The sequence below is a fragment of the Megalops cyprinoides genome, chromosome 19 (assembly GCF_013368585.1).
Source record: "Megalops cyprinoides isolate fMegCyp1 chromosome 19, fMegCyp1.pri, whole genome shotgun sequence".
In the NCBI taxonomy this organism is placed as follows: domain Eukaryota; kingdom Metazoa; phylum Chordata; class Actinopteri; order Elopiformes; family Megalopidae; genus Megalops; species Megalops cyprinoides.
The window spans coordinates 26,445,803-26,472,696 of record NC_050601.1 but is presented as its reverse complement, the minus strand read 5'-3'; the positions used below and the strand labels follow the sequence as shown (position 1 = coordinate 26,472,696).

At 44.1% G+C, this 26,894-nt stretch overlaps 2 protein-coding genes across 2 annotated transcripts; one reads left to right on the top strand and one right to left on the bottom strand.

The window, feature by feature from the left end:
- Positions 1-487: 487 nt before the first annotated feature.
- On the bottom strand, positions 488-9,777 carry mfsd13al (major facilitator superfamily domain containing 13a-like). The gene is made up of 6 exons (XM_036553146.1): positions 9,316-9,777; positions 7,638-8,387; positions 6,960-7,114; positions 3,863-3,946; positions 2,520-2,663; positions 488-1,987 (listed from the first exon to the last, which is right to left on the bottom strand). The coding sequence occupies exons 1-6, from the start codon at positions 9,472-9,474 to the stop codon at positions 1,846-1,848; spliced, it is 1,434 nt and encodes a 477-aa protein (XP_036409039.1). The 5' UTR covers positions 9,475-9,777; the 3' UTR covers positions 488-1,845.
- A 508-nt stretch (positions 9,778-10,285) lies between these two features.
- LOC118794006 (cerebellar degeneration-related protein 2-like) lies at positions 10,286-19,450 on the top strand. The gene is made up of 5 exons (XM_036552139.1): positions 10,286-10,372; positions 11,611-11,723; positions 15,037-15,185; positions 16,094-16,270; positions 18,640-19,450. The coding sequence occupies exons 1-5, from the start codon at positions 10,291-10,293 to the stop codon at positions 19,448-19,450; spliced, it is 1,332 nt and encodes a 443-aa protein (XP_036408032.1). The 5' UTR covers positions 10,286-10,290.
- The last annotated feature ends 7,444 nt before the right edge of the window (positions 19,451-26,894 follow it).

The following is a 26,894-nucleotide window of genomic DNA, read 5'->3' as shown; positions in this document are numbered from 1 at the left end:
AAGGAAAGAGATGTGGGGGAAGAAGAGAGTTAAAGAGGCAGGGGAGGGATAGCCTTTTATCTTTATGTCCTTGAATGCTTTTTAACTATTGCTATTCTGGATTCATGGGACAGCTGCTCTAATGCTGATAACACCAGTGTGAGTGCTTGCATTCCTGAAGAGATAGAAAAGACTCATGCCTCCTTCTCCTGTCTGGCTTCCACATTCTTCAGAAAGAGCAGCACTTCAGCCAGGCTCACCTGTACTGGGTTAGGACCTGATAACCAGCTGGTGCTGATCCCAGCGAGGCAGGATCAGACTGCTGATAAGCTGGAAATCTGCCTCTTAAAACCTGTCACACCAAGAACTAATATGTGGGAAGTGATGAGAGAACAAATCAGGATTCAAATCATACCTGTTTGTCTGGAGTTATTGCTCTGATTGATTTTTTTCTGTTAATAGAAGACCTCAAACTCAAGCAGATTACGTTTTTTCAGTTAACGAGAATGCAATCCATTGCTCAACATTATCTGATCAATCAATCAATTATCTGTTTTTGTTTGTAGTATGTCTCTGATAGCAGTTAGCTGACTACAAGTATCTGCTGTCAGAGGGCCAAAAAACACATGCAGGTTTTCCTATCCCCTTTAAATTGTCAGTCCAACTTTATGGTAGTGTATCAACAATTAATTGAAGTTTCCATCAGACTGGAGAACATGGGTACCCAGAGCCCAACACAAGTTGTCACAGTTTCAGGTTCAAATAAATCAATACAAGTAAAGCGGCGAATTCACAAAATGTTTAATTAAAAAGACACAGTACAAAAAGTGAGTCTCTGAGAAGGTGAAAATGTTTTTCCCCCACCACATCGATTCAAATAAACTATGTGACCTTATAATACACTGGCTTCTACTTTCAGTTCCACTGACAAATAAAGGCACAAGTTGAACCTGATTCCTGGGCACAAATTTAATATTCCATTTTCTGCAAATGTATCCAAGAAAATACACAAACTGGAAGGTAGCATAAAAACAAAGCCCACTAAAACCATCCACAAAACTGATTTGGTTTTGAAAGACATAAAGGACTGGTCTGAATAAGGGGCATGACTTTGACACAAATTTGTTGTCTTTTGGGAAAAAGCCAATAGGTATCCAAAAACCAAACCCCCAGGTAAAGTGTTTATCTGGACACAATGTGTAAATGGGCCTTGCAAAATGCTTGGGGATGTCCAACCAACCACTTTCTTTGGGTTTTATGTTCTCAGAACCCAATAACCCTGTATCACCCCTTAGCTCATTGCCAAGCTGATCAATGCATAGCCAACTGCTCTTTTTAATAACAGTTTTCTATGCTGAAAATATTGTACATACAACTGTAGAGATGTAAGGAGTTTAAGGTTGACACTGGTTGCATATATTTGTCTCCTATGGCTAGAAATAACGTACCTCATACAGGTCATATGGATTACTCAGTAACTTGGAATCGGAAAAGTGCACTTCAAATGTGACTGGCAGAATTCCTGCAGGGTGCTACATTGATAACAATCATAGATCTATGCACACAGAAATGCCTCCTTTAGAGTAGGGCATTGTTTTTCCTTCATTCTTCACTGGCTTTCAGTTTCCTGTTGGATTTTTAACTTCAGCTGAGGTTGGTTTGTGAAAGACTAACTCAGTGACTCATTGTGTGTGTGATCACAGCTGTACAGCCTGCTAAAGGTCCATCAGTAGTGGAATTAACACCTGTCATGGCCGACCCTCTTTCTGTAAGCCTGCAGTGTTTGTGAAAATGTCCTCCATCCTCTCTGCCGATAAGAATGACTGTATGAGAAGAAACTATGAGGAATGTGGGGCTCATTTAGGTTTAGGTGTCAATGTATTTGGTGTCCACTGTGTGGCTGTCGCGGATGGAGAAGGGCCTCCAGGCCAGGATCTGCACCGTAGCCACAAACATCGGGACCAGGCACACCAGGTAGAACATGACACTGTGCAGCGTCTGCAGAGAGCTGGAGGGGAGAGAGAACGCACATACATACACATACACACACATGCACATACACACACACACACACAGGAAACAGGTTCATTTTACAAAGGAGAAAAATGAGGCATGGAGTCAGTAAAAGCCTTTGAACACCACCTGTTCAGCAGTGTTCCAGTATCTGTGCAGCTAACCCTATTCAATGCACTTTTGTCACTCTAGGTAAAATACATGTAATACAATAATAATACATTTAATACATGTAAATTACATGTAAATCACCTGAAAGAGGTAAGAAGTGATCTAAGAAACTTCCTGTCAAATTCCAACTTCAAATTCCACTATGCTTTGAATTAAATGCTGTATTTTAAATCATTACTTCATTGATGCTATCAAGGCTAACCTTGTGTATGCAATTATTATCATTTATCTTACCCTGAGGCTACCTACAGATTCAGGATGTGTGATGGAAGGGGAAATAGCTCCCAGAAGGACCCAAGTAAATTTTGTCATTATGCCGGCGATATTGACAGCGATTGATGTCAGCAGTCCCGCACCTCGAGTCTGCAGCTGGGCTGGCATCCTTCAGGTCCTCATACCCAAACTGGTTGAGGATGGACACCACCAGCATGGGGGCCAGGGACTGCGCCGGCTTGGTGAACAGGGCGTTGGTCCCGAAAACCATGGATGAGAGAGGGGACCTGCAGCCGAAGACCATCAGGGAGGGCAAACACATAGCCACTTACATGCAATCCTGTCACCACACCTCACGCATAGCTCTCCCTCCAGTGTGGTATCAACCAATACATTATAATACACTATGGATATTATCAAGAGGTGCATGATGCTATGCAAGTGAAAACTGTTCCCTACAATACACCAAAAATGCCTTAAATTACACACCACAGGGCCATCTGACTGGCTGATGACAGGTCAAACACCATGTTGGCTTGTGAAAGAGGAGCCTTCACCTATTCCCAAAATCATTGCAATATTAATGTGGTGCTCGTCACATGTTGTATGTGTTGTATAATTGCTTAATTTAAGGAATGTACTATATTTGCAATTGACAAATCTCATACTATCAGCATCAATACGAGCAGGTTAATTAATTGTCATTATATTTAATTTAATTGTAGACAACTAGCCTCAGCCTGGTTAATGAGCCACACCTGCCTAATTTTTACATTTACATTTATTTATTTAGCAGACGCTTTTATCCAAAGCGACTTACAAAAGTGTATACAGCAAGTATAGCAACAGTACGGGGACAGGATGTGTACAGTTCCACAATGAGACAGTTCTCAGCTGAGAGCAAGGTTTGTTTGAGGACACAGTACTATCTGATTTGTACAACTACAGCGTATAGGGCAACTAATAATTAAAGGCATATTAAAAGACAGGTGAGTGGCTGCAAAGCAGGTGAGCTCACTTTTTGCTTCTGCAGTTGACTGTGTCAAAGGCTAATCCCTTTTGTTTGTCGGTTTTTAAAATAAATTATTGACTTTTTGAATATTGGCTTCCTCACATAACCATTACGAAGGAGGCACTATAAAACTGAGTTGATCCAAAAACCTTAGCAGTTCGCTAACCATTAGTGAACAGGCAGGATTCTGGGATTCTGTCATGTCCTTGTGCTTCGAAAATCAAGGGAAAAGATGCTTTTGGTCCAAGTTCAGTTTGATACGCTTGCCAGGCTGAGTGCCACACGCTCAATATCTGTGAAAGCAGCACTTCCCCTGGGTTTAATCCTTTTCAGTGGTTAACTTTGAGTGCCCTTCACAGACCATCAGGGGCGAGCACGACCTCAGAATAAAGGAATATCAGGCTATTTATACCTATGATAGATCGGCCAGGCAGACTGAGCTCATGCAGGAAGGGGCAGGAGGGGGGCTCTCACCGGCGTTTGTGCTTGTGAAAGTCTGAGTCAATAATGTCAGCCAGGGGTAAGTTGAAGAGGCTGAAGGCGGCCTGGATCAGCACCCTAGATCACAGAAGCAACAATGTCATAATGTGCACTGTATTACAATGAGGCCCCAACCATTAAGACATGTTTAACACAGTCTGAATTGCCACCCAAATCCTGAGGAGGAGCTATGGAGAGTTTGTGCTTATAGGTCTATCCAGCGCAATGACTTCATACTCATTAGGTTTGAATTTTACCTGACAAACAGCTTGCTTTTCATCTGTGACACATTTACTGTCTCTGCCATTTTTGAATTTTTCTGCCTTTTTGAAAAAAATCTACAGCAAGCTCCTGTATGTGACCATTTTTCACCTATGTTCGGCTTTTTGCCATCTTGATTGATGAGACTAAGAAGCACAAGGTCTCCTTCACAGAGTTAGGCAATAATCTAGACTATACATCTGTATACCATTGAGAGATCAGAAACAAAGCAGGGCTCAGGCTGGTCAGTGACTGGTTAGGAGATCTCCAATGAAAGGGTTGCTACTCAAAGTGACATCAAATGGCCAGAAGGGGGTGCTATTTCAAGCTAAAAAAGCAACTGAAGGGGAAAAGTGCAACATGAACATCATCTCCCAGTTTTTTATGGTTACATCCTTAATCTAGTCCCAATGCCCTTCCCCTGTGCAGCACCTCTCTGTTCTGAGCTTTCTTGCCAGAATATGCCATGTCTGAGGTGAGTGAAGTTCAGCAAGGGTTTAGAGCCTTACGAGGCCCTTGTTACCATCCTCTATGGAACCAGCAACTTGTCTGGCTATGAGGGTACCCCACAATGCTTTGCATTAAGTAGCATAGGCTCAGTGGTTGCACACAATGTACATGCATTGTAGAGGTGTAGAAGTTTATCTTTGGATATTTATGCTTAAACAGTATTACAAAGTTCAAATATAATATTTCTATATTAATAATATTACACATTATTAATATACTACACTGTTAGGATATATACAGTACTGTGCAAAAGTTTAAGGCACTTGTGAAAAAGTGATGTAAATTCAGAATGCTTTCAAAATAATGAAATGAATAGTTTTTAATGTATGTATTAACAACATACAAAGTGCACGAAACAGAAAAATCAATAGTTAAATCAATATTTGACCACCCTTGGCTTTCAAAACATCACCAATTCGCTTAGGTATATTTGTGCACAGTTTTGTAAGGTACTTGGCAGGTAGGTTTTCCAAGCATCTTGGAGAACTTGCCACAGTTGTTGTATGGATTTTGGCTGTTTCAATTCTTTCTGTCTCCTCATGTAATCCCAGACTGACTCGATGATGTTGAGATCAGGCCTTTGTGGGGGCCACACCATCTGTTGCAGGACTCCTTGTTCCTCTTTTTGGTGAAGAGAGTTTTTTTATCACTCTGGCTGTATGTTTGGGGTCATTATCATGCTGCAGAATGAATTTATGACCAATCAGACGCCTCCCTGATGGTATTCCATCATGGATAAGAATCTGCTTGCATTTCTCAGCATTGAGGAGGCCACTAATTCTGACCAAATCCCCCATTTGCAGCAATGCAGCCCCAAACCTGCAAGGAACCTCCACCATGCTTTACTGTTGCCTGCAGACACTCATCCTTGTAGCATTCTCCAGCCCTTCAACGAATGGACTGCCTTCTTCCAGAGCTAAATATTTCAAATTTGGACTCATCGGTTCAGAGCACCGTTGCTGCCATTGTGCTGCATCCCAGGTCTTGTGTTTTTGTGCATAGATGAGTTGTTTGGCTTTGTTTTCACATCTGAGGAATGGCTTTTTGGCTGCAAGTCTTCCCTTGAGACCACTTCTGACCAGACTTCTCCGGACTGTAGATGGGTGTACCAGGGTCCCTGTGGTTGCTGCCAGCTCTGAGCTGATGGCACTGCTTGACAGCTTCCGATTGCGGAGGGACGTCAACTTGATGTGTCTTTCATCTGCTGAACTGAAAGTTTCCTTGGCCGACCACTGCATTTCTGGTCCTCAACCTTGCCTGTTTCTTTGTGCTTCTTCAGAAGAGCTTGGATAGCACATCTGGAAACACCTGTGTGCCTCAAAATTTCTGCCTGTGATAGACCTTGTTGATGCAGGATGACCACCTTGTATTGTGTCTCTGTGCTCACCCTTGTCATGGTGTTAGCAATCTGCAACCTCACCTTTTCAGTATGGCTGATCCTCACTCAGTTTTATTCCCTCTACACAGGTGTTTCTGTTTCAGTTAATAATTGTGGTTAAACCTGCTTATGTTGCTAATGATTACCACCTGTTTTGTTTTGTTGTTTGGTATAGTTGTTTTATCATGCATTGGAGTATATGCCTACAAAAAAAGGTTTGGAGGGTCTGGAAGGTTTTGTGTTAGTTTGCCACTTTCTTTCTTTATTTAGTTTTAGTGGTACATTTCACTATTTTCAAAAGAAATGTTTGGAAATCTAAAATATGATATTTGTTATTGACACACTAATGAAGAAGATAGAAAAGAACTGTTTTAAGACAAATGTTTTGTGAAAAATCTTACGTGCCTAAGACTTTTGCACAGTACTGTATATATATGGCCATATTGATATCATAACATTGTTTTTATATTGTTCCTACACACAAATTATCAAATTTGTATGATTTACCAACATATCATTGTAACTATGTTATACATGCTTTTGGTGTTTCTAATAAGACATTGCAGTTGAATATCTACATCATTGTGCATTCACATAATCACCAATATTAGCATTGTTTATATACCATAACCATACCATCGACTGTTAGGATGGCAAATTAAATTTATAGTAAAGCTTATAGGCGACCACTGCAAGGGCAACTGCAGCTGCCAATTCTACCTCTAGAAACATGTGCCGGTAACACAGATTATAAAAAAAATGTGACCCCTGCCCGGATTTTAACCCTTCTCCCATGAGTGACCCTCCTGGTGATGCAGCATGTGTGACAGAGGACCAATCACAGCTAGGGGCCAGGGACTGGACTAGGATGCAGCCAATAAATAAGGTGGTGAGGATACCCCCCCCCAGCGTAAGTGTTGTCATGACGATACAGTAACTCACATGATGCCTGTGAGGAAAAGTGCCAGGACGTAGTGGTGCTGAGGACCCAGGAGGAGCATGACAGCAGCCGCGCCCACCTCCACATAAAAGGTAATGAGGATCAGTCTGTAGTATCCCAGGCCACGGAGCAAACGCTGGCTGCTCAGGACCAACAGCTGGAAGCAACAGAGAGAGAGAAATCTCCACCCTGATTAAATGATAACAGTGTGTTTAGTCCCAGATGTTAGTGATAAAGTGTATTGGTAAAGTTATCGGCATGTGACACAGAGGTGCAAAGACATCTGGAAATCTCTGGTATGGAAGTTTGGTCCAAAGCAACCCACAAATATGATATTTACGGAAATGTGTATCCCCCTCAAGACATACACTTATGTTATCAAAGTGAGTTATGAAAAGTTTCTGTCTGAGGATTCAATCCACAGTCTAGAGCACCGTCATTCTAGATGACATACATTTTTCCCAACTCCAATCCTCATGATAGAAGAGTGAAGCTTCATGAGCCCCAGTATGGGGGCGCTACCATACACTATCAACCACTGACTTGTACAAACCAATTAGATGCTATCACCCTCCATACCAAAACACTACAACTAGTTGCAAAGTCTGTTTCTGAGGGCTGGTAAAACCTAACTCTCCAATCAGTACACCATCCCCCACCAAGCCACCCCCCGGCTGTACCTGGGGGCAGATGAACCCGGCTCCATACATCACACTCTTGGCCAGCGAGGGCAGCACGTCCTGTGGGATGAGGTGCTCAGCAAAGATCATGGTGAAGTTGTTGCAGAAGGCCACCATGAACACCTGGAAAAAGTTCATAAGGACGAAGAGTTGGAAGTCCCGGTGTGCCACAATCTGCCAGGTCATAGAGGTGATGGCAGCGAGGGAGAGTGCAGGCTGGGCGGGGCTGGGGCCGGGGCCATGGCCCTGCTGCTGCGGGGGCTCCGAGGCCCGCCCGTCAAAGCGGCCCTCACTGTGGAGCCCCGTGTAGGTCATGCAGCCGCAGGCCAGCACTGCCACCAGTGCCGCCACTGACTGGAAGGCGCTGAAGTCGTCCATGTTGCGCGAGAGCAGGCCGCAGAAGAGCACGCTGGATGAGCCCGCCAGCGATGCTGCCTGGTTATAGGCCACCAGCTGCAGCCGACTCTGGTGGTGGCCCGAGATCTCAGCGAAGAGGGCGCACTGGGCCAGCAGGACAAAGGTGAGCATGCCATCAAAGGCACACAGCGCCACCGTCAGGTGGAGGCCGCTCAGCCAGTCTCCCGGCTCGTAGGAGCGCCAGGGGAACCAGGGCAGCAGGAAGGCCAGGGCATAGAATGGTGCACCATACAGGATGGAGAGCCGCCGGCGGGTGCAGCAGGCTGCCCGCGAGTTGTCCTGCAGGTAACCGAACAACGGGTCATTCACCGCGTTCCAGATCATGTAGATCACCTGCAGGGGGAGAGAGAGTCACATTCACTCTGCACACTGCTCTGGAACGTGAGGATTGAATGTTCTTTCTTTTCCTGAATGCTGAAGAGAAATCACCACGTTCTGTTTGACATGCTAGGATGAAAAATGACCAAAGCTATCAACATGGCAGAGGGACGTTCCTTTTGATTTTTACCTCCATGTTCGCCCTTCGGGCTTTGGGATCAGCAAGAGAGCGTTAAGCTCATGTCATCACAAACCCATCCTACTGCGTGCACAGGACATGCTACACCGAGGTGTGTGCAATCATCCAATTCACTTTTCAGCAGCCAGCTGCTATTTTGCACATTTCAAGTCCCACAGTACTCAAGAGGAGAGGCAACAAGGTTCAAAAGATTGCTGCATCTTCCAAAGAAGACAGCTTCTCAGTTTAGGGGTGTCTAAGGGCTCGCTGATTAGCTTTGAGGAAAACAGCCCTGGATGTAAACCAGCTCTGCCACGTCAGCAGGAATGTCAAGGTTATTGGGGATCGGCCTGTGCTCAGTGTTACTTTTTCATTTGTCCCAGAAGACCGTGTGTAATAGAGTGTATAGTGATTAAAACTTAGGCATCATCCCAGCCTCTTTCTCACCAGCTTCTGAACACCAGCTGAATACAATGTGACCCCCTTATAGTCAACCCCATGGAGGTTTGATTCAGGAACCTGCTCCCCAAAGCTTTTGGTTTGATTCCCAAGTTGTGCGCTGCTACTCGAAAGGAAGATTTTTCACCAGTAAATACCCAACAGTAGCAACTGATATGTCAGATGCCAGATATACGAGGCGCCCAGTATAAAAGCGCCTGTCATGGAAATGTTTATTTTACAACATTTAGGCAACGGTAAGTGACATCGGTGTCAGCCAAATGTCAAGTCTATGGGCCTTCAGTGCACGACATTGCAGTTACTCACTTGTGACTGATGGAAGGCAGACTCGGATATCTTGTACTTGTTCAAGAAAAGTTTCACGTAGTAAAAACTGAAAATGCTATTCATCATCCCCGCTCCCAGCGTTGTCATGGAGTAAGCGACCGCTGCGGGATGCGCCCCCAAACGAGCTAGCACTCGCATGATGAGGGATGTCCCGGAGCCCGAATTCAAAGCTGTCTGAATTCGCTTTCCTGGTACTGGAACACGTATGGAGCTGAAATGTATGCCCAACTAGCTACATAGGCTAGCTGCCACTTAGGCAGCTAAGCTAGCTAAAAAGTTAGTACAGATTCCTGCCAGCGAGCTAAATAACTACTTTGGCAATAGAGCTGGGAGGTAATACCAGACCTCAGCAAACGCTATGTGTCGAGTTTAACTGCAAAATCAATAGACTAGTTTCGTAAAAGCTTGAAAACACACAACTGGCGCTCGGCTCGCCGTATGTTTTCCTTCCATGCGAAAATATACGGAAACTGCACAGTTTTGACAGTGAGATAGTGTTCACGTCGATCAATTACTCTACAGCCAACTCTCGACAACCGTAACCGCAGACATTACCGCAAGTGCTGCACGTCGGTAAGCATTTTTGATACTCTTTACATGTTACATTTCTTACAGAAACTCAGACACAAGCGGGTTTCGCACCAATTGGGTGTGCTAGCTCTTAGTCAACATTCATTGGCTGATGAATACTCCGACTCCGCCTTCTCCCCAAGCATTCGCCAATGAGATGTCAATCAAAAATGTTGCATTGTTTTTTTAAACAACGTCTTAGTTTTCTTATTGGCATATGGCTGAAAGGAGGGGCTGCCACGTTGCTGCAGGTTCTGTACGCAACAAAAGTCGCCGGCAAATACGTTGGCTGTATCACTCAGCGGACACTGGTCGTACGGGACTCCGCCTGACTGGGAACTTAGTGACCGCTGGATTACAATAGCAGATGCGGCTCGGGCGAAAATGCTGACAGACATGATTACGGAGGAAGAGTTCGAAGTCAAAGAGGAGGAACCGTGGTACGATCAGCGGGACCTTGAGCGTGGTAAGGCAGCAGACAATAAACAGCTGGCGATGCTTAACTGGTAGGGGATGGGCAGTTAGCTATAGTCACGGTGGCGGTCGGGCCCTTTAAAACGAGTGTAGCAGGACGCTTTAGCGGACTCTCTAATTCACTTCTAGTTTGCTAGCTACCAGGCTATTGACTTACACACGACTAATGCTACACTACCGTGACAGTTGTTAAAGTTACCAGGTACAATGATTTTTAAGAAAAATTCTGAGAGCGATTGCAGAATAAAACGTTGAACCCCATAGACGTGATGTCCAGTCTGTGTTATCTCTGTCATTGACTATATCTTAATTAAGGCGGAAGAATCACTGATGAAAACTCGTAATCACATAAACCGTGAACCTCCCCGTGGCCTTAAATCAGTCTTTCCGTGGTACAGTGTGCGCTGACCGAGATACTCGAGTGCTGCATTTAATTTGGACCGTGACCACCCACCTCTGGCTAGTACTATAGCCTGTTTAGCATATTCTCGTCTTTGTCTGTGAAAGGGAAAATATGAACAAATTAAAGAGTCTTTTGACATATTGTCTCGTGCATTTAATACACTGCTTCGATTGCCTTTAAAGTCTTGCTGTGTTTTCGTTGGTCTGAAATGTAATAGCCTACAGCGCGACGGTTAGTGAACTCGATTCCTGTGGTTTTAAGACTTCCCTGAAACTGCATTATGGCGTTAGAAACGGGAACAAAAATTAACATCTTTGAGCTCTTTTCATTACGTGCGTTTGTCCAGCGATTAGTTGCGTGTCTGATCAGCTCTCTGAAGTGTGATATCACTACCTAAATTTGCATTGATCCTTTTTGCAGCTATTAAAAATCAGGTTCGGACTAATAATATAGAGAAAATGCTTTTACACGCACACATACGTACGTTATACAAATCGATTTTAAGACTTTTCCCAACATGCCAAATGAATGTAGCTGTTGTTGTCGATTTGACCTCGTGTGACCATCATTCTACAAACTACTCAAGTGTGAAAGCCCTGTCTGTTGCTTGAAGGTAACATTCTCGTGACATTTACACCATGTGACCGCAAGCATGTGGTCCTGCTGTGGCTCCAGAATTGATTCGAGAGGGATGTCCATCACTGGCTCAGCACATCCCCTAACACCGGTACAGGCAACTTGCGCTATACCAGATTTTCCTCACGGCTGGGCTGAGTGCTCCCCACTGTTTCTTCCTGGCATTCACTGTTGTCGTGTGTGTGTCACAGATCTGCATCTGGCTGCTGAACTGGGCAAGACCTTGCTCGAACGGAACCATGAGCTGGAGGAGGGGCTTCAGCAGATGTACTCCACCAATCAGGAGCAGCAGCAGGAAATAGAGGTGACACTTTGCCCATTAGTCATCTTAAGCAGCAAGAGTGGCCTTGGTTAGACTCCTTCCCCTTTGCACTGGACCTGAAAGACACGTGTGATGCATAGTGGCTAGGTTTTTTGTTTTAAATCGCAGGTGGGACTGTATTATACTGCTCATGAAGAAGGTATTTCCTTTAACATATTCTGTTCGGTGTATGAACAGGTGACTTTTTAATTTGCAAATCATCCCTGAAAAAGAGAGTCTGCTATACAAACAATAAAAATAGCTTAACATTACATATCTACAGAAATACACGTTGTGTTTTGTGCTATGAATGCAACGTTCCACATCTAGGTGTTGTTCAGTTTGATCAAAGTCCCATTGTTTGTGGTTTATTTGCTGTGCCTTGCCTGATGTTGTGTATCTATAAGTGGCCTTTAACTGCAGTCCTTTTCTGCTGTCCTGTTGACTCATGTCTGTGGTTATGAGAAGTAAAAGGCACTTTTGATTTTTATATGGAAAAATAAAACCCTGGAAATGTGCTTTGATTGGATATGCGGTACTTACTGCAGGTTTCATTAATCAGACTTGCAAGGGCTATTTGTTTGGTGCATGTTTTACATTTTCCTTGTATATTATTAAGTGTTTTTAATAAGGAAACAAATTTATTTGAAGCTTCAGTTAGATGCGTCATAGTGATGGTTGTAATGTAAACTGTGGTTTACTGTTCATCTGACATGTGTAAGTTCCCTTTGAGCATTCGGTCCAAACCTCTGACAGGGCTAGGTTTAGGGTTACCAACAGGAGATTTTTTGACAAATTAAATGTGGATGTAAACGCCCTAAGGGGATCACACAGTTCCATGCCCACTGACTCTGACAAATGTGATTTCCTTGGTCTCTCTAATTGGCGAAAACCCCCTCTGAATCTGGCAGAAACATTACTGTCCCAGAAAGAAGCGTTTGGCTGAAGCGGTGTCCAGAAATATAACATTTTTGTAGGTTGAATTATGGGTTAGTTTATGACTTAAGGCCCGACCACTCAGAACAATAAATTGTGATGATTAAGGGTCATTGTTTGCTAGCAGGCCTTCAGGCCTCGTTCTATGTAAGTGCACCCTCACTCTAAAACTCATTTATTGAAATTTCACGAAAAACAATTCTTCTTGTGCCTCATTTGATGCACAGTGTTCCTGAGGTACCTAGAGTTCATGTTGGGTGTGATTGTCTTAGTCCGTTGCTCCGAGGGTTGCCAACTGTCCCGTAAAATACGGAATCATTCCGTAAATGGAAAATAAAAGACGGGACACGCTTTGTTCCGTATTTTTGAGAATCAAGTCACGACCAATGAGAACTGCTGTCAGCATTGCTATGATACACCTGACAGCGCTAATGATTGAAATTCTTTCATAATACCAGGTCTGTTTTATTCAAAAGTAGGACTGGGCGATAAAACGATAACAATAATTATCTCAATATGATTTTCCTCGATAGAAATATAAAAAATGTTCGATAAATGTTCAATATAATTACTTTCAATGCTTAGATAGCATTCACTGAAATGAATCACGAACTGCCAATCATGTAGCAGGAATAGAGGTATAAATGTTCAATATAATTACTTTCAATGCTTAGATAGCATTCACTGAAATGAATCACGAACTGCCAATCATGTAGCAGGAATAGAGGTATGCATTGCACAGTTAGGTTGCATGGTGAGAGGTATAAATTCAGGCCAGCACATGGTATTGTTTACAGACACAGTAGCTGACAGGCTTGTAGTTGGAGCAGAATAAGCAAAATGAGCAAAATGAGCGACACCGAAGAAAAAGCAGCGCCCATGACCAGCTCGAAGGACGAAGACATCGTCGACAAGAAAGGTCACTCAGCTTCAGTAGTTTGGAGATATTTTGGCTATTTACAATCCAACAAAAAACAGAGCAGCGTGCACTGCAAACTGTGCCGAAGACATGAACCATCAAAGACAGGCAACACCACAAACCTGTTTCATCATTTGAAAACAATATCACCCGTTAGAACACACAGAAAGTAAGAAATTACAGTCCCAAACGAGTATTGCTAGTGGACCCTCGACAAGCACCAGGCCAGTACCCAGTGCGACTACCTAGCAGCAAACGATCGTATCAGCTTTTTCCAGCACTGTGCTTTACGACAAAAAAAAAACAAAACAAAAGACACAAAGACATCACAAATGCAATTGCATATTGCACTGCAAAAGACATGCTTCCCATTAGCACTGTCGAAAATGAGGGATTCAAGAACCTTATCCGAGTCCATCAAATGTAGTTTTTATTTATGTTGTTTTTCTTGAAATACAGTTCTGTTTTATTCTAAAGGATGAGAAAATAATATATTTTTATATATATAATATAAACTGTTGTTTTGCACAGCCCAAATAATATTCTTGAGCGATAATCTGTTACGCACATTCCTATGGCTCAAAAATACAAAACTGATCAAATTCAGGTTTATGTGTTTGCTTGTCTTAATACATGGGCTTATAGACACATGTCTGGTAAATGGTTGAAGCCATTGCAGTTTCCTTGTGATTATGTGTGGTATGGATAGGACTTCACACAACCAAGTATGTGGGCATGGGCACCCCCCGTGTTCCTTATTTCCGTTTCAGAAAGTTGGCAACCGTAGTTGCTTCAGTCTGTTTTATCACTTGGCCTTTTAATTTGTGCCTGTCAATTGAGTCTTGAGAGCACGCCACTCTGGTGCCTGATAAGTCAGTCTTCGATTACAGGCACAGTATGTTAACAGAGCAACTTCAAAGCGATTGTCAGGGATATTGTCATTTTGCATGGTCAGAAATAACTGACATGCAGTGCTCACACATGTCATGACACCATGTATAACTTGATCCAGCGTTCTGGAAGACGAATCAAGCAAATAAAGAAATAGTAAAAATGATCACACAAAATAAGCTACAATTTGATGAAATCATAGTTTGAACGGCACTTGACTATGATAGACCAGCCTAGGGATGTAAACTGCACACCCGCTGACCTCACTGTTTTGAGTTAGAAGGACCCCTTTCCCTGTATTCAGATAAAATTGGCCATTTATGAATAGCTCATATATAATATGTGGCAGTTCTATAAAGAAATTATTGTATATATAAGTCCTGAAACTAGACATATATATTATGTATATGGTCTAGGAGACAGTCATTCCAATTCTTGTAAATTGGAGGTTCATCCTTGCATGGTTGCACAGACAGACACACAGCCCTGTAACCTCCACTCTTCCAGAACAGTAATGTGGCTGTTTTTCCCCAGAGTGTTGCTTCTCTGACACCCCTCCCCCTCTTGCAGTACCTGTCCAAGCAGGTGGACCTCTTGCGGCAGGTGAATGAGACGCATGCCAAGGTGTACGAGCAGCTGGATGGGGCTGCTCGGGAGCTGGAGCTGGACCATAAGAGGCTGGTCCAGGACAAGCGCACCGCCCAGCAGAGGATCCAGAGGTGAGCCGGAGGTGACAAAAAGGTTGAGGCACAGGCAGTGAAGTGGAGGAGGTTGGGGTACCGGGTAGGGCTGGGTGATATAGCTGTCGCGATATATCAAATAGCTATTTTAGCGCAATAACAGCTATCCCTGGTATGTGGCGTTAGGTTTATTCCCGTATTTTTTTCCCTTTAGTCATACCTGATGCGGGAGCACACCTCCAGTTTTCCGAGGCCATGCAAAACGCTTCTGGGGGAAAAAACGCCACTCGTATCTATGCAATGGTGATTTCACAGCAACAGCACTATGCTGCTTCCATGTGGTAGATAGAAACACATGGCTACAAAGATAGAGTGAAAACATATGCTATGTGTTTTTCAAAGCTAATGCTAACCAACATATAGATACAAGTGATATTCTTCTGCCCCAGAAGCATTTCACTGTACTTCGGAGGTGTGCTCCCACATCAGGTATGACTAAAGGGAAAAAAATATGGGAAGAAACCTAACGCCACACACTGGGGATAGCTGTTATTGCACTAAAAATAGCTATTTGATATATCACGATGGCTATATCGCCCAGCTCTAGTACAGGGGGTGAATTAGAGGAGGATGTGGTAGAGGGGGGGAATTGGAGGAGTTGGAGGGTACAGGGGCTGAGGTGGAGGATGGGTATGGGAGGTGAGATTAAAGAGGGTGGGGTATGGGGTATGTGGCAGAGAAGGACAGAGCCACACTAATGCATCATGCTATAAATATTTAGGTATTTCAATGGTGGAACAAAAAACCCATCACGTCACTTAATTCACTCCCCACCTTTTGAAAAAGTAATTTTACACTCCTCTAAACCAGAGGTTCCTTTAATAGGGCTTTGGCTTTCAGCAGAAGGTTAAATGAAGCTCCCTATTCTTCCCCCTCCTCTTCCTCAGACTGACAGAGACCATCGAGGGCCTGCAGTCCCATGTGGAGGACCTGCAGAGGCAGGTGGAGGAGCTCCAGGTGGTCTCGCCAGACCCGCAGAGCCGAGTGCAGGCTGAGCAGAGGTGCACCCTGGGAGCCCAAAGTGTGTGCTGTCTGAAGGAGCTGTACCACAGCCGGCGGGACAGGTGAGCCCACACCCGCCACGGCCTGTGAGTTTGACACAGGGGAGTCTAAAAGCGCACCTCAGATTAAAAACTTTGCCCGTGTCAAGGATTTTCCATGCGCACCTGAGTCTCCTTTCAGTTACATTTGAATAGTTCCCTCCCAGGTGAAAAGGAAAGGTGGGACTGTAGGCTGGTGGCTACTCAGATTCTCCACAGCAGTGAGCATGCCCACTGCAGGCAGCTGTCGCTTTCCACTGAAAGGCAGTAGCAAGCATCATTAGCTTCCTAGACATTTATGATACTGCATACTTCCTGTTGTCAGCCACAGCCAAGTAACATACACGTGATTCTCACTATTGAATGACTGATCCAAGGATTTCAAAATGTCCCTAGAAAAGATTTGTAAAACCAGTAACATTTAGCTGGCCAAGCCATATTTGACCATAGCTGGCTCCCTCAGTATCTTGGCCCTGTTAAGATCTGCTCATACTTGCAGTTGGTGCTGGCTGGTTCGGGAAAGTTGTTGAGACTGACCCAAGCTTTAGCTGTCATCTGTAATGAGGGTAAAACTCTCCTTAGAGTCTTACAGTGTCCTCTAAGCAGTTCTGCTCAAAATTGTCAGAGCAAAGAGACCTTTTTATGTCAAAAGCAACAACATATCCATTTTTACTTTGAGGTGGAATTCCCATTTGCCTGCCTGCAATGTGGTAGCATGTCATGTGACAACTTTTACAATATATTTGAAGATATATGCAAGGTGTATGACTTCCATTAATAAATTAATATGTAATGAATGATATTTGGCAGATAAATCTGTATTGCGTATAGTTTGTGTTTCATCATCTTCCACATATTTGCATACACCTACTACCTTCTCATAACAGTACATTTGTGCTCAGAAAAAGTCTCTCCAGAAAGCTAAATGCTGAAAGCTTACTCCAATCCTCAAGACTCAGAAACATTTGTAGCCCTGAATATCCGATTACACAGGTTTTAGAAAGCTTACTCCTTTCAAATGGGAATTTCTGAGGTTCTGCACCACCCCAAAATCCCTGTTTAGCATACCATAGTTTGCTTTTGTGTGCTATGTAACTGAATCTGTAGTGACAACAACAGAAGCACAACCTGTACTTAAGTGATAAGACCAAGAACTACAAATGACAATCAGCTAATGAACAACATGGCAGCATGAGTAACTAACTACATAGCTCATCATAGTATGATTATTTGTGTAAAAAAAACAGATTATTTACTGGGTTGTTTTTAGTTCATTACAACTGTAGAAAAACACACTTGCGCTACAGTAATCACTGCAGTTCAGACCATAGTAATTCAGTCACTTTCATTTTGGAATGGTGTAGTCCTACTGTAGGGTATATTGTGTTGCACATACTTGTTAAACCAAGCATGCATTTGTGATCTCAACACACTGTGTTTTGTCCTGACACATGTTGGAATGTTGTCAGTAGTGTCCTGTTTGTACACCTTTTCATGCCAATTAAATTAAATGCACCACTCACACTCTGGTTAAGAGTATCTGCTAAACAAGGACAATGTAAATGTAATTATTAAACATACCAAGCCGTAGTGAAACAGTGTAACTATTTTTGAGCAATCACCTTGGATACGTCTGTTGTATTGGAATTCTCTGTGGCTGAATTTTTGTCAGCCTTCGCTGGGAGGCGCAGCTATGAGCTAGTGTCAGGGAGAAAGATGCCGCATCACATAGTTCATGTGCAGGGTGCAGCACATTGAAACTGCCAGCGCTCTTGCGTTTTTCTGTCACATTCTTGGCAATGACCTGGCCCATCTCCAATGCGACACCATGGCATTAGCGGCCGGCCGCTGACTCAGCTCCGGCAAGGAGTATGTACCCGGCAGCGTAATCTGCCTGAGGACTTTCCTCTCTAATCCCTGCCTGCTACTCCGGCAGAGGCTGAGTAACATACACAGTCACACGGCCAAGCAGAAATTTTCCACTGTTTTCTTACTGCAAGGAAAACAACTGAAAACAGTATAGACAATATAAGAAAATCTCTCAAGTAGATATGTTTTTATCTGGCAAAAATGATCTTGAAATAAGAAATTGCAGTCTAAGACAATTTATGTAGAATAATCTTAATATATTTCATTTTAAAGATTTTATAAGACCACTAAAAAATTTCAAGAAGTTTCTGATAAGAGCAATCCTTGGAGTGCACCTGGAGTGCATATGCTCTACAGATGGTTTTCTGAAAAGTGCATCTTATAAAGCATAATGTTTGTGGTTAGTGTAATTTGTACCCAATTTTTTGTTGTAATGTTCATTCTCCGTGTGTGGATCTTTGTCAGGCTCCGCAGGGTGCTGTATTTCAGGGCAGGGATGACTAGGGTGTCCTCTCTCCCTGCAGATGTGCATCGCGTGACTGTGCCTGCGAAGGCGACGCCTGGTCGTCAATGGACACAAGTCAGGTGGAGGAGGAGAACGGGGCCCTGAGGTGTTCGGTCCACACCCTGCAGAAGCAGCTGGGGGCGGAGTGGGCGCGGCGGGAGGAGGCGGAGCGGGAGGCGGAGCTGACGGCCCAGGAGATCGCTGAGCTGGAGCAGCGGCTGGCAGAGCTGGAGGTCAGCCATGGGCCAGGGCGTGTCAGGGAACTGGAGGCCGAGCTGGAGGAGCTGAGGCGCATGTGGCGCTCTGAATCAGCCAGCTCCAGGAAGGTGGATGCCCAGCCGCCTGACTCAGTATTCTTCCACGGGGACGAGGGGGCGGGGCACGAGGAAGCAGAGGAGGGGACCGAGGCAGAGCTGGAAGCAGGGCCAGAATGGAGTGGGCGGGGCCTGAAGGGACTGCTTAAGAGCCCCAGCGCAGATGAGATCCGGAGGGGCCACGAGCTCACCTGCATCCGCCGCGCCCGGGCCGCGAAGCAGCGCGGCATGTCCCTGCTCAACGAGGTGGACGCCCAGTACAGCGCCCTGCAGGCCCGCTACGAGGAGCTGCTGCGCCGCTGCCAGCAGGGGGCGGACAGACAGAACCACAAGGCGGTGCAGACCCCAGTGGCCCAGGCCTACGCCCGCCAACACCGGCACTCTGCCTCCACATCACCTGCCCACCCCCACTGCCCCGGTGAGGAGGACGCCCAGCAGCCTGAATACAGGGCCCTCTTCCAGGAGATCTTCACCTGCATCCAGAAGACCAGAGAGGACCTGAGTCAGGCACAGTAACAGTCCCATACAGCATCCTACAGTGGTGATTCCCAGTGGTGATTCTCAGAACCTGGTCACTCACCAAGTTCTGAGAACTGTGCCGGCAACGTTTTCACTGCCGGCCTGCGACTTAACCGTCCTTGAGAGAGTAGTATTGTACACTCATTGACAACTGGCTCCCCTAAGGCCGTAGCAGTGTCTGTGTTTTGCCACTAGATGGCCACTGAGAAGGGAATCCACCAAAAGACTCAGCTCTTATGCTGTTCTTATTTTCCCCTCCCATCTAGAATTGATTTTGGGCAGGGCTGTGGTGCTCAACTTTTTCTCCAGGTATTCCAGGTATTTTAAGGTTCTTATGAAGAACTCTTTGTGAAATTGGGCTGGATCGGTCCGGCCCACCATCCCAATGCCTTGACCACAGTGCTGCTCCCCAGCCTCCATCTGACTGCAAAAACCTGGACCCCTGTCCCGCCAAACCAATCCCGCACTCCTACTGTCTTTGCAGTAATTAGTAGCAGTAACAGCCCTGGTTGTTTAAGAGTTCCATCGCTTTGGCCTGCACTAACCTGCTTGTGCCTCTGAGTGCTGCACTAGCTTCCTATTAGGGGTTCACCCAGCTGCTGTTATGCTTTTCGGGTCATGTGACTCCATGTGGAATTGTTTTGGAATTAAGGAGCTGACTCTTACCGTCCTTAAAGAAGTATAATCGGGGCATTCATCAAATGCAGCTATGAGAGGGCTGTAGTGCTGTAGCTGCAGGAGCATTGTAGTGTATCTGTAGTGAATGACAGTATATAGGACCTCTGCTGAGGGATTATAGCTCTAGTCAATATGTGCTTTAATATGTATGTAGGCATCACTGTAGCATAGCCTTAAGGAGCAGGGCTGGTAACCCAGAGATTAATGGTTCAGTTTCCAAGTTGGCCACTGCTGCTGTACCCTTGGGCAAGATACTTAACCTGAAGTAATTATCCAACTATATGAATGGATATTATGTAAAAATTGTAAGTGATGCAAGTTGTTGTATAAGAGTGTCTGCAAAGTACATGTTAAAAGGCATGTTCTTTAATGCAAGGCATTCCAAATGTATGCATGCAAGTTAAAAGTCTGTGACACACTAGTGTAGATCTCACATGATGTATATGGTGACAAATATATTATTTATGGAAATTTAGCCACATCTGCATTACCAGGTGTAAGATGTATGTGGCTGTACTTTCCTAAATATTATTGCATTTGTAGAACAAAGCCTGTTAGCCTGTTAGTGTATAGACAAAGAAGTGAATCTGTAGCAGATGTGGCAGGAAAGTTAATTCATCGGAGGATGCAGTGGTAAAGAGGCGTACACATCTAGGCTTAACCATTGGCTGTACCTGAAGGCACTGCTGACTGCTGTCAGTTATCACCATTTGTATTGATTTATTATTTATCGTTTATGTCAGCACAATAGTCACCACAGCCTAAGCAGACGAACGCCACTGTTCTCTCCATGCTGTTATGCACTTTATGTGAGTGTACAGTTCAGTTTTGTATTTATTTACCTTTTTATATAAATGTTTATCTTGAAAGATTGAGCTATTTATGTTTAGATGCTTATTCTGGCCTTTCCACTGTATTCTGGAATTATAATGTGATTGAAAGTGTAGATGGTGCAATTCAGAAAAGATGTACAGTGTACAAGTGTGTGTGTGTGTGTGTGTGTGTGTGTGTGTGTGTGCGCGTGTTTGTATGATTCCTGTCATGATTGAAACATGACGATTGCACAAAAAATGTAGCAGGAGGGAAGACTCTGATTAGGAGAGTACAGAGACACAGTATCTCATGCAAATATCTGGCAGTTGTTATTTCAAGACTTCAGACTGCTGTGCTCCTTTTCCCTACTTTAGCCTGGCTTCCCAGTGGAGTTTCTGCATTCTCTGGATTCGGGTTTAATTATACCCTTTGGACCTGGGCAGATAACATATCCACTGTGCTTTCAAGCACAGAACATAAAAGTTCTGCTTTAAATGTGTATGCAGGTCTGGTCTCACTGCTCAGGCCTCCACTCAAGATGTAATGACTCAGTGTGTGACAGAATGGGGAAGACGGGCCAACATTTCAACTTCAAACATTAAAATGAAAACATCCATTATTTTTTCCCTAAAAGGCCCCCTCCCCTGTTAAAAAGACAGACATACATCAGAGATCATTTTGAAAAAATAAACAGAAAAGGTCTCTCTCTCTGTCTTGTTAGAATGAATGTGGTTTTTGTGTCTGTGGACCAGGGCTAGAGAATAAGAATCGGAAATCACTCCTTGCGATGACAAATCCTTCCTTTGTTCCCGTCCAACCCCTGCCTCCTCCTCTTATTATAAATGCATATATTTGAAGGGCATTATAAGGCCAGACAGTTCTGTGTGCGTAAATATAAAGTTACTAGATCAGTCCCATTCATTACAAAAGGAATGGAAAAATGCACTTGTGTGGGAGAGCGGAGTAGCAGTGGTGGTTGAGATCGAATGTACCCTTTATTCAAAGCTGAAATATAATTCCATATCCAAGATAAGATGCTGTGATTCTAGAATGTCAGGTGGCTGTTCCCTGCATGTAAACCTTCATATTGGATAGTGAAACATGATGTACATCAAAAGATGATGCCTCACGGAAAGCAGTAATTCTTTGTCTATGATTTGTGTGAGGGGTGAAAAAGGTGAAGGCAGGGTGGGCACTTAGTAAATGTGTTTCCCTGTTAGTCACTGAATTATTTCCTGTTAGTTGAGACGTTTCTATCAAAGCAATCCTTTATGTGTCCATTTGTGTTGATGCCATTTCTCATTGCACACTGCTAATGCCGGCAGATGAAAGCTATGGAGATTCAAGCATCCTCCAGCTGCAGTCTTTTTATAGCCCTGTTATTCTGGTGAGGGCATACACACACTCAGGACTGGCACTTGGATCAGCATATGTTTTCAGTAGTGATCGACGTGTGCCACAAGAACATGAAATAATACTTAAGTGGCCAAGCAGCGGATCAAAACCACAGAGCATAATTTTATGAAGCGATTCTTTCACCATGAAACATTGTGATCTTATTTTATCCACATGCAGTATACTTAGCTCTGTAAATGGAAACAGTGAAAAATTTTTGTGAGGAAAAACAATGATTTTCAACAAACTATGATTTTCATATTTTTGTGAGGAAAACCTATGATTTTCAACAAACTATGATTTTCAATTTTTTGTGAGGAAAAACTAGTGATTTTCAACTGATTTTCGACATACCGAAGAACAGTTTCAGGGCATGGCCTCTGTGGGGAAGGATGGACACTTCTGCTGTTATCCTTCAACACAATTGCAATGGAGTTTGAACTTGTTTCAAATCCCTTTGAATATTAAACCCTCTTGAAGCATTTCGTCCGTTAAGAGGAAACATTTTCCTCTCATATGCCATCCGGTCACTAGAGTCATCCAAATTTGAGGATTCTCACCATCTCCCTGCCAGATCTGCCTCTCTCAGTGCCAGCCACATTTGTTAATGAACTGGGACTCAGTTATTTTATTACTTAACTATTTATTTTCATTTTGTAAATATGCATGTATATAATTTCCGTAACATGGACTGAGAAATGTAAATGTCTACTGCAAGATGGTTGAGCATTTTAAAAATGCTTAGGCTGTAACACAAGACCTGTCTGTAATGTGAGAATGGAAAGCTCTTAAGGTTATTGAAGTGGCATCACAGCAGGTTGTAAACCTTACAGATAGATTTGATGTCAGATCATAAACCAATAAACATAACTCTGCAGAAATGAATGTGTCTTTACTGTGTCTTACACAAGATAGTGGCAGTCAGGAGAAAATATGGCAAGCAGGTGACTGCTGTGGTTGTTGAAGTTGGTTGAATATCCCATACATAGATTAAATTTTTGTTTGATTAATCCATGACCCAAGGCTCTATAATAATGAATTGAACAACTAGTCTTAATATCCCTAAATGAGATTACCATTAATCTCAGTTGGCGAGTTTAAGGGCACAAATGAAAAATAAACAGAAAAAACTATAGTTTCATCACAATTACCACAAAAATGGCAAAGAACATTTTTACTGAGGACTTACAGCACATAACTGCTGATTTCATTCAGCTGATTCAAACCTTCTTAAGTGAGCCCAACTAACACAGAAAAGGCCAGGTGCTGTGATTTCAAAAGACCAGGATACCAAGTGGCTATAACAGCACAGCCGTAGTTATTATATCCGTATTGTAATTACTGGATAATGAACCAATTGGCCAGAATAAAGAGTAAATAAATAATTTAATGTTTCTGTTAATAGAGGGATAGATATGCAAGGTTACCACCTTTTTAGTTATGCAATATTTAAGCATCGCTTTGGGCTAACATAATCACAGTGAATCCTTAAATACCAAGCAAGGAATTCTGACCTACAGATTCCTCATCTATGACTTTATGCACGGAGGGGATTTTCAAAATAATCTCACTTTTAAAATTATCATGTAATCCCTTCTAAGGAATGCTACATGACTTGGGAATGTTGTGAACTGGGGGGAAACTATTACGTAATGATGGTCGAGAAGTTCCACTGGGGGGCAGAGTAAGGTTCAAACCCCCATGTCTGGGGGTTGTGCTTGCTCAGAGTCAGTTTTTGGGGATGGCGTGTCTTGAGGTCAAATGCAGCCACCAAGCTGGAAAGATGAGCTCTGACATGATTTGTGTTGAGCTGATCGGTGAGCCAGTATGGCTGAGATCCACAGAAATATTTGGCTGAAAAGACTGACAAATTAACTGTCACCCCCAAGGAATGGTGAACATGGTCATGAAAATATAATGAGTTGGCGTTGCAGCATCTTCGCGCAGGACACGGTTAAGTGTATCGCTTTCATAATTGTTGATAATTGTCAGCTGTAGTTGTAATTAACTTCGTGTTTGCAGTGACCAGTTTCGTTCTATTGTGGTGTTAATCATCGATTAGTATCACCTGTCCTCAGCTGTAACCAGCTGTTTGTACTTTGTTCGTTTGATCAAGCTAATTAGCATCACAGGTATTTAGTTAACACAGAGGCTGCCGGTACTGATGACGTAGACTATGCCGGTGCTCATAGTCTACGTCATCAGTGTGCATCTAGTTGGTGTTGCGGCATCTTCTGACACTCTTCTGAGCTCCCTCCCTCATGACACCCCACTGACTCTACTGAGAGACTTCAATATTCCATCTGCAACCTCTGCGATGGCCGGCATAATCTCCCTCCTCCAGTCCTTCGCCCTCAACCTCTCGCCATCACCTGCAACCCACAAGGCCAGCAACCAGCCCGACCTCGTGTTCACCAGGAGCTGCACCACAACCCACCTCACGGTGACTCCCCTCCACGTATCAGACCACTACTTCGTATCATTCTCCCTCACTCTCCCCTCCACCCTGAACCCCCCTACTGATCCCCCCACCTTCACTTTCAGAAGAAACCTCCACACACTCTCCCACTCTGCATTCACCTCCACTGTTCTCTTCCCTTTCTGAGATGGGCATCTCTGGAACCGCCCTCTCCTGGTTCAAGACCTACCTGACTGGTAGATCCTCCCAGATCTACTGGATAGGCTCCACCTCTGCACCCACCCCCCCTCACTACAGGAGTTCCACAGGGTTCAGTACTGGGACCCCTACTCTTCTCAATTTATATCAACTCTCTTGGCTCAGTTATCAAATCACATGGCTTCTCCAATCACTGCTATGCTGACGACATCCAACTCTCTCTCTTTCCCTCCCTCTACCTCCCAGGTCAACGAAAGAATCTCTGCATGTCTGGCTGACATCTCCCAATGGATGTCATCCCACCATCTAAAGCTGAACCTCAGTGAAACGGAACTGTTCTTCACCCAGCCAGCCCTTCCCCCCTGCATGACCTCTCCATCACCGTCGATGGCACCACAATACCATCCTCTGTCAGCAAAGAGCTTGGGCGTCATCCTCAACAGCAACCTGGACTTCAAGGATTATATTGCTCGCATGTCACGGGCCTGCCGATTCCTGTCGCTGCCAGGATCAGATTCAAGACCCTGACCCTCGCCTTCTCTGCAATCAACAGGACAGCCCCTGCCTACCTCCAAGAACTCATCTAGCCCTACACACCAGCCTGACCCCTGCGCTCAGCAGCAACTGGACGCCTCACTCCTTGCTCGTTCTGCCAGACATCGGCATTTCACCTACATCATTCCCCAGTGGTGGAACGAACTCCCTGTCTCACTATGGACAGCTCCTTCACCCCATTCCTTCAGACGGGGCCTGAAGACGCACCTCTTCAGACTCTACCTGGACTGACCCAGCACACAATTGCTGCCCCCCCCCCCCCCCCCCCCCAATCAGTGCTGTCATAAATTGCTGTGCTTTTTAAATTGTTTCTTGTTGCCGCCTTTACCCTGACGCTCATTGCGCTGTTTGAAGTTGTTGAAGTTTGCTGTTTGAAGGTGTATTGTATTAGTTGCCCTATAGGCTATAATTGTACAAATCTGATAGTACTGTGTCCTCAAACAGACCTTGCTCTCAGCTGAGAACTGTTTCATTGTGGAACTGTACACATCCTGTCCCCGTACTGTCGCTATACTTACTGAATGCACTTTTGTAAGTCGCTTTGGATAAAAGCATCTGCTAAGTAAATGTAAAAATTATACTGCATGCATAGGCTATAGTAGGCTATGTATGACTTTATCTCAGTGAAGGGCAGGATTAACCACCATCTGTGCAACCTACAGTTGGACATATCTGTTGCTCTGCACCAGAACGCTCACCACACATGACCTGAGGTGTAGAGGGAAGGATGTTTTTAACCAGCTACACAAGGAGGTGAACAGATGGTCAGATTTCGAATGTCAGGACCACAATTGTCGACAATCAGGGTTACAGGTTCTTTAATGATGGGCCAGTTTGGACTCCACATTTTTTACTTCTCTTCCAAAGAGAGAAAAAGTTCACCAGCTTAGGGAACATCATCTTCTCATAGTCTACATTTCCCACTATTTTCCGTCAAATGCGTCTTTCATAGAGTTTACCATATTTACGGTGAACTGCCCATTCTGTCAACCGTATAGATCCCCTTGTATTTTACATGTGTATGGGCTGACGTCCTCGCGTTCCGTTTTTCCACATTGGAACTTCAACAAAACTGTCGCACAGTTGCCCAAGTAGGCCTATAGAATGAGAACAAGCTTCAATAAAGTCCTAAAATCATGCCGAATGCGTGAAAACTGGCACCCCAGCAACAATCGGTGCATTTTCACTCCATTTCGTTTTTGTGGTTTATTCAAATCTAAGAACGTTTTAGTGATCGCTCCTAGGAGCCAATTATAATCTAACGAGACCACTGCAGCTGGTGAAAGCGTCCCATGACGTACAGGAAAACAGGAGAACAGGTATGGCGACTGATCTCCATCACACCTGCATATTCTCCAAAGAATAGAAGTAAACTGCAACATG